Raw genomic sequence first — 8,444 nt, forward strand, 5'->3', positions numbered from 1 at the left:
GGAGATGAGGTGCTGAGGGCCATGGTTTAGAGGTGGAGTTGGCAGAGCTGGGTTCACGGTTGGGCTCCATCTTCAAGGTCTGTTCCAAGCCCAGCGATTCTGTGATCCTGTGTCTGAATGGGGCTGGTTGTGCCTCAGCGCGACACCAGGGGGATGTGGGGGTTCTGGGTGCTTCTGCAGAGCTGTGTGATGGGCCCAGCCCACACCAGAGCCAGGAGCTGCCCGGCGCCATCAGAAAGTTCTGGAAGGCTCCAGGGTTTGGGTGGAAATGGGACCCTTAGCGTGTGTAAAACACAGGAGAGGTTTCAACTCTGAAGATTTTTAGCTAATTTGAAAAAATGTAAGCAGCGTTTCTGTAGTTACTCATGCTGGTTATAATTACACCTTCTGAAGCAGCATTGCTTTGATAGGTGGCTTTGGTGTAAAAGGGAAACGTCAGGAGCTGCTGGAGCCCACTGTGCCTTTCTAAAGACATCTTGCGTGCGTGTTTTCTCTACTTTATGGTACACACTTGTTATTTTTATGTGTAACGCTACCGCTGCATTGGGCATCTGGTTGGGAGGCTTCTGGGAAATATGGAGAGGGGCTTTTCCAGCACCCTGCTACTAAAGCAGTCTGCTTTGTGCTCCTGTTTTAAGACCTGGAAGTCATCTTAAAGGATTTTAGGTATCGGGATGTAGCTGAAATGTGCCATACTTCAGCCTGGATGGCAGCTTTTGGGAGTCGGTTCGCTCGTAAAGAGGGAGGCTGCTGTTTGCCTGAAAAATGCAGTTTTTAGAAGCAGAGTGAACCAAGTGTCTCAAACTGGAAAAGTTTCTGTTTTGCCAGGAGGGTGGGGAGGAGGATTTGGAGATGGAGAGCGTGGGGGAGGTATCCTGCAGCGGAGGTTTTGACATCCAGCGGAGGCTGTTCACTGCTGGCAGGCTTTTGTTATCTGCTGAGCTTTTAGCTGTGAATCGTGAGGTTGGTGGAGGAGGAGCTCACCCAGTCTGGTGGTTAGTGGGGGTTACTGGGACCGGTGTTCAAGGTGAACGAACATCAGGAGATGCAGCAGCAGCACAGTGACTGCTTTGGCATGGCGGGAGCAGTAAAACTGCACTGATTTATAAACCTGGTTCTGATGGTCTTGCCAAGTGGTTGTCAGCTTTGGGTTTTGGGGAAGTGAAGGTAGGAGCCAAAGAAACCAAGTTAAAAAGCTCTTTTTAAAAAATCTGGCTGAGGGGTTTAAGAAAGAGGATCACTAGAGCATGCATCTCGTTTTTTCCAGCAGTTGGAAGAACGTAAGCAAGACGTAGCGTGCTCTTTCTGCAGCAGAACTGGAACGGGAGAAGCAGTGGGGTTGTGTGAGTGTGGTGTGTGGCTGCCTACGACCTTGTTGGCCCTGTCCCTTGTAAATGTTTCAACACTCTGGGGTTCAGTTTGTCCATCAGCTCTGAGCAGCCCATATTTCTACTTACAAAATAAATCAAGGCTTTGAATTATTTAGCTTAATTCCAAAACACAAACAGCTTTAGAAGGCAGTTTTTCAAACGTTCTTGAAAATAATCTGCGTGTAAACACGAAGATCCGGGTTGCAGAAGTCGTCTGGGGAGTAACATTTTCCACGTGAACAAGATGTGGGGGCTGTGGGGCAGGCGGTGTGGCAGCACTGCCAGGAAAAGGCAGAGGTGTTTGTGTGAAACCTGTCTTGCTTTTATCCCGTGCCGAGATTTTTCTCCTTTCAAATGTTAGGGTGAAATGGTAGATTTCAAGTAGAGACATTTCAAGCATCCAGGAAATGTCTTCTCATTCTGCTGCTTCACGACGGCACCGAAGGAAACCTTTCCGAAATCGAGCCGAAGTTGCCATTAGAGATGTAGGGACTTGTGTCCCACCATTACCACTTAAAAACAGAAGCAACGATTTCTCTTCCTTTGCAACCTACAGGAAAAATAGCTCCATTAGTTGGAGGGCGTTACTTTGTAGGAGTTCAGTGACTTTATTTCTTGGTGAGTCTGTGGGGGGAACTTGGAGAAAGCTCTTGAAGGTGGTTCCTCACTGAAGGCGAACCTTGAATTGTCCCTCTGGAGCAACAAGGTTCCTGTCCACCACATCATTTGGTGTCATGTAGGACCAGCTCGTGTGGAAATTCTCTCTCCCATCACACCCAGCCTTTTCCTGTTGCTTTCAGTGCCATTTTTCTGGCATTTTGTGCTTGGATTTAATCTCTTACGTGTTGGTGACATCTCCATTGGCGCTCGGGTGGGACAAGGCAAAGTTGCAGACGCATTGGAGCCTTCCTGGAGGGGTTTTCTCAGCACAGCGGCCTGTTGGAGTGGTAACTTAGTGCACGGAGTCTCCTCAGCTGTGATTTAGTTATAATATTGTGCTTTTTCTCTCCCTCCAGGCATCTTTGCTTACCTGAACTACCATGTTCCCCGGACACGGCGGGAGATCCTGGAGACCCTCATCAAGGGGCTCCAGCGGCTGGAGTACAGGGGCTATGACTCTGCAGGTAACTCTCACCAAGCGACAGTGGTGCTTTTTTGGGTTTTGGCCTGTAAATGGTGATTTCTGTGGTGTGTTTCTGCTCTTTTCTGCTCTTGAAGAAAGCCGAAACACAAATTGGATGTGCCTGTGATCGCGTGGTCAGAGGTTTGGATTAATTTTTGATATAGAGGTTTCTCTAAACATTCTTGATGCCTAAGGCTTCAAGACTTCAAAAATACCTACAAGATGACAAAGGGAAAACTGGCTTCTAATCTAAGGGGCTTCTTGCCTTTATTTGGGGTCAACCTGGAGGGAAAGGGCACTGTTAAAACAGCAATCAGCAGTATTTGTTTATGTAAAATACCGTGATTCACTTCCTGCACTTCACACCTCTGTTTTTATTCCCTGGCGGTGTTCAGGTGTGGGAATCGACGGTGGAAACGACAAAGACTGGGAAGCCAACGCTTGCAAAATCCAGCTGATCAAGCAGAAGGGGAAAGTGAAGGCCCTGGACGAAGAGGTTCACAGTAAGTATTTCCCTCTCCTCTGCCTGCTCCCCTTCCTTGGAATGCCCTCTCACCATCTGTGTTTTGAGTTTTGGCTGTTTCACCCAGCAACACGCCATTGCCAGTAACTCTGTACAAGGTGCCAGGGGTGTCAGCACTCGCAGATGTGCTGAGAAGAACCCGGTGATCCCGTGGATGTTGTCACCAAGTTACAGAGAAGTGCTGATTTCTCAAGACAAATGAATCACATCCCGGTAAAATAGAATAGACCTGAAAATAGGCCAAAAAAAACCCAGACCAAAAAAAAAAATCCCTTAAACTGGGGAAAGGGGAATTACTGGGAGATGGTTGTCAGAGCTTGGGCAGAGGAGAGAAATGCTCCAGTAACTTCACCAGTTGAATTTGACATTTAAATCCATCCGAGTGGGGATGGGCCAAGCAGTTGGCTTCAGAAGAGCACTGATGTGTGTGTCACTGTCAAATGGGTGAACACAGAGAGTGGGGTCTTCTGCATCTGTTTCTGCCTCTGTGTTCCCTTGATTTAAACGTTAAATTCATTAAATCTGTGCAGAACGCAAATAAACACAAAGCTGTTGGGTGTGGAGTCGTGGGTAAGTTGTGTGAGAATGGGAAGGTGCCTTCAGAGGAGTCAGGATCTCCAGTTTGCGTTCAAGAGCTGCTGTGTTGTAGTTTAACTTTTTACCCTAATTTAACCCATGCTAGCGTTAACCTCACAGCGCAGGGGCTGTTTATCCTAAAGGAATGTGTAGAGAGAACCAGGGACTGGAAAGCCCAGGCAAGGTGCGTTACACAAACAGCAGATAAAATGTTCATGAAGAAATACTTGCCTGCTCAAGGAAACTGCAGCCCATACAGTTTTAAAGAGGTCGTGGAGACACTTGTAGGACAAAAGGGATTTTTTTTTCCCAAATAACTATTACTATTAATGGTGTGCTTTCTAGAGACAAGGGGTAGTGATGAATTTTCCTACTGCAGTGGTGTGTAACCATGGGATGGGCTGGTTCAGTCACAGCTGACCCGTGCAGGACGGCGAGGGGTACTCCAGAGAGAGAAATTTGGGTTGGATTCTGTCTTAAAAGGGGTTTTATTTATTTTGTTGGGGTGAGGAGTGCAGGGAAGCTGCTTGTGTGCATCAGCATTCTGCATCCCTGAAAACACACCCGATACTTTGGGGATTTGCTGGTTCTGTTTCCCTGTCGCCGTCCTGTGGACCCCGCGGGCTGTGATGCTCCCACACTGACTCTGGGGTAGGGACAGCCCCTTGGTACTAAAAACTGCTTCTGCTGCAGAGCAACAGGACATGGACCTGGACATCGAGTTTGACGTGCACCTCGGCATCGCCCACACCCGCTGGGCGACCCACGGCGAACCCAACCCCATCAACAGCCACCCGCAACGCTCAGACAAAAACAACGGTGAGCGGGATTGCCGGGGGTGTAGAGGGAAGCCGGGTGCTGCCTCCAGTGCCTGGGGTGTCACAGGGAGAGCCATGGGCAGTGGGTTTGTTGCAGCCAGGATGCCAGACCCGGTTGCTGCGAAGCCAGAGGGGTCTGGGGTTCATTTTGGGCCGTGGGGTTTGTTCAACTGTGGATGAGCTCAGGAAAGGTTGGGATTAATGCCCAGAGGGTCGGTGGGTGCATGGGCACAGCACAAGGAGGTGAACACAGGATGAAATGGGATGGTGAGAATTTTCGTGGCTGTTCTTTGGGATGTGGAGTTTTGTATCATTTTTCCCCTCGTTTATTTACAGTGGTTTCATAAGCACCCCTGTATGGAAGGGTGTTGGTCTTCTCCATGCTGCTGCAGTGTACAGCTTGGGCAGCGTTGGGTGTAGGTGCCCGAGGGGCAGCACCGAGGTTGGCAGGGGGTGGGCAGCGTTTAAGGGCTCCCAGGGGCCGGAAATGGCCAAGCAACTCAGAGACTCCAAAAACTGCTCACCCAGCAAAGCTCTGTGGGCTCTGCTGTTGGGTCTTGTGGCCTCGGGCAGGGTGGGCACCCACTGCTGGGCCAGGGGCTGAGCGGGGCCTTTCCTCTGTCTGCAGAGTTCATCGTCATCCACAACGGCATCATCACCAACTACAAGGACCTGCGGAAGTTCCTGGTGAGTGATCCCTGTGTGTGTGACAGTGACACTCACTCCCTCACTCTCACACTCACTTCTGCCCTCACACACTCCCCCACTTCTGTTCTCACACTCACTTTCCCACTCGCACACTCGTCCCACTCCTCTCCTCACGTTCCTTCACTCCCCGCCCTGTATTCTCACACTCGCTCTCCAACTCGCATTCACTCATGTTCTCTCACTTGTATTTTTGCACTTGCACTCACTTTCCTACTCATTTACACTCATCCACTCACACTCTCCTGCTTTGTGAGTACATGCTCACACTTGCATCCCCCATTCCCTCATGTTCCTCACTCCCCACTCATGTTGTCACATTCACACTCACTGCCCTACTCACATCCCCCAACTTACTCTCCCTCTCACACTCACCTCCATTCACACTCCCTCACCCTTACTCTCCCACTCATGCTCCCCCACTCGCACTCACTCAAACTCCTTCACTCCCCCCTTCCTCCCACCTCTACTCTCCCACTCATGCACCTCTCATTACTCTACTCCTTCTCTCTCCTCCGCTCCCCCTCCTCCTCACTCCCTCACTCACGTTCTCACTCCCTCCTTTACTCTCACCCCTACTCATTCACTCTCCCACTTCACGCACTCCCCTCACTTATGCCCCCCTTCACTCATGCCCCCTACTCATACTTGCACTCACACCCCTCTTCCCTCCTCATGTCCCACTCACACTCTCACTCATCTCCTACTCTTACACTCCCCACTCACTCCATTCATAATCTCCACTCACTCCCCCACTTACCCTTCCACTCACACTCCTCCACTCACTCCACCTCTCACACTCAGCCTCCTCAAAGAAGGGAGAAGGGAAAGGGAAGGAAAAGCAGGAAGGAGAAAGAAGGGAAGGGCAGGAGGGCTGGAAGGGAGGGAAGACAGAGGGACGGTGACCCAGTGTGCGCTGTCGCTGCAGGAGAGCAAGGGCTACGACTTTGAGTCAGAGACGGACACGGAGAGCATCGCCAAGCTGGTGAAGTACATGTACGACAACCGGGACAGCGACGACATCAGCTTCACCACCCTGGTGGAGAGGGTCATCCAGCAGCTGGTAATGCTGGGAGCAGGGAACCGGGGACAGATGGGGACACAGACACACACACACACACACACACACACACACACACACACCAGGACAGACAGACACATGCACACAAAACAACTGCTCCAGCATTGCCCAGTGTAACCTGGGCACAAGCACAGCACCGTGTCTGTACTGCACAAGGAATATGCATAAGGAATACTACATAAGGAATGGTTTTGTTTTTACTACCCCAGCAGTTCATCTCAGACAAACACTGGTTTTTCTTTAACGTTGTTATGAATAATGTCTGCATTTTGGGACACAACAGCATCACAAGGCAGCCGGTTCCTTGGGCCTTGGGTGGCGAACGTGTGGGGAGGTGGGACAGCATGGAAACAAGTCTGTGCTTCATAAGCCTGTGCTTCCGATCTTCCCAAAAACCTCCGTGTGGCGGAGCTGCTGACCCCTTGTGGGAGCCTCCCCGCATGGCGGCTGGGTCCCCGGGTCAATTCCTGCCAAGTTGCGCACAGGAGTGGGATCCATCCAGGGTTCACCTCGGGATCCATCCAGGGTTCACCTCGGGATCCATCCAGGGTTCACCTCGGGAGCAGGAGGCATCCAGGATTTACCTCTCGTTGCTCAGGAGCTGGTTTCTCAGTGATTTCCCTGGCAGGATCTGCAGCAATAGCCCAAGAACACGTTTTGCTGGCAGACTGCGGTGGCTCACCCATACATTCGGTAGCACCGCCCTTGAGCAAACACCCTGGAGTTTTGGCACATTTTAGCCTTTGGAAGTCCCCTCACTGTGCTCTGAACTAAGGCAGTGGTGTCCGAGCGCGTTGTCTCGGAGCTCAGGAGACTCCCAAGGTGGTGGAGGATGAGCCACCCGGGCTCAGGCGAGGGCCACCTTTCCAAAACTGAGGTGTCTGGAGCTTCTGGTGGCTCAGCATCTCTTCCTTGTTCACAGAAACACGAGTGCAGTTCATGTGTGGGGATTCCTGAAACAGTGGCCCAAATGCGAGGGTAAAGAGTTTGTGTTTCTCTCGTTCCAGGAAGGTGCTTTCGCCCTCGTGTTCAAAAGTGTCCATTATCCTGGTCAAGCTGTCGGTACCAGGTGAGTGTTGACGTGGGAAAGAGCACTCTTTTTCCACCCTGTATGTTGCTTTTTTGGTGCCCCCAACTGAAGAGATGATGGAGTGGAGCGTTCTCACTGCGCTCTATCTGCTGGGCTGAGCGTGGCTGTTGTTTTCCATTTCCTTCCTCTTGTTTTCCATTTACCATAACAGAAAATTTCCCAAAACGTTTCCAAAATCTCTCAGTGACCACCTGTATCACAACTGGTCTGGAACAGCAGTTTCGTGTAGACTCTGGTTGTGGGAGCTTTGAAGTGAGACGGTTTTATCTTCTCCTTTGTGTTTGCCGTTGTGGCAGCACTTGGACGAGGCCTCCGTTTCACTTGAACTTGGACCCGCCCGGGGGTCAGGGTTTCTGCTCCACTGTGGAACATCTTTAAACATCAGCATCAGTTGGGTTGGTTTAACCATACACGTGCCTGGCACGGGTTTTGGATGTCGGTGCCCACAGCTGTAGGTACAGGCAGCGAGCAGCAGCCGCTGTGCTGTTCAAGCGTCTGTGGGACTTCGGTTTATTCAGATTCTTTCGCTGTGTCTTGTGGCCTCGTGTTTGCAGCACTGACAGCTTATCTGGGAGGAGCTGGCTGGTTTTGGGTTCAGTTCTGGAGAACAGCGGTCCCTCCAGGTGGGGAGGGTGTGAGGGGGATGACCCTCTGGGTGCTGAGGGCTGTAAGTCGCTGTCTCCCCGCAGGCGCGGCAGCCCCCTGCTCATCGGAGTGCGCAGCGAGCACAAGCTCTCCACCGACCACATCCCGATCCTCTACCGCACGGGTGAGTGTGAGCATCCCCTGCCCGCAGCATCACCTTCCAGTCACGTCCACACCAACGGACAAGCACAAATGCGCGCTCTGAAATGCGTTTGACACTTTTAAACTTGCAGCTGTAAATTAAACCACTAAAGATATTTTCTTTGTAAGGATGTTTTTAACCACATGCTGTACTACCATATTCCTCGAGTCAGTCTCTGGTCTTATAATCAAAGCTTTAATGACCAGTGGTTGCAAGGAAAACACAGTCGAATATGCATAGTAGAACAGCAGAAGAAGAGCAATATTCTCCTGTGCAGTAGAACAGCATAAACAGTTCAGTGTAGTAAAGTTCACAGTAAGTTACTTACTCAGGTACGTAAGCATTCACAGAATCACAGAATCCCAGACCGT

At 50.8% G+C, this 8,444-nt stretch overlaps 1 protein-coding gene across 1 annotated transcript; it reads left to right on the top strand.

The window, feature by feature from the left end:
- Nucleotides 1-2,386: 2,386 nt before the first annotated feature.
- Nucleotides 2,387-8,055, top strand: LOC104539717 (glutamine--fructose-6-phosphate aminotransferase [isomerizing] 1-like; the record flags this gene model as incomplete). The annotated part of the gene is made up of 7 exons (XM_010183312.1): nucleotides 2,387-2,494; nucleotides 2,889-2,996; nucleotides 4,286-4,411; nucleotides 5,039-5,097; nucleotides 6,044-6,178; nucleotides 7,204-7,265; nucleotides 7,976-8,055. Coding segments are annotated over 7 exons (678 nt in total), but the record flags the coding sequence as incomplete, so codon positions are not given.
- Between the last annotated feature and the right edge of the window lie 389 nt (nucleotides 8,056-8,444).

The sequence above is a fragment of the Mesitornis unicolor genome, unplaced genomic scaffold (assembly GCF_000695765.1).
Source record: "Mesitornis unicolor isolate BGI_N332 unplaced genomic scaffold, ASM69576v1 scaffold22174, whole genome shotgun sequence".
Taxonomy (NCBI): Eukaryota; Metazoa; Chordata; class Aves; order Mesitornithiformes; family Mesitornithidae; genus Mesitornis; species Mesitornis unicolor.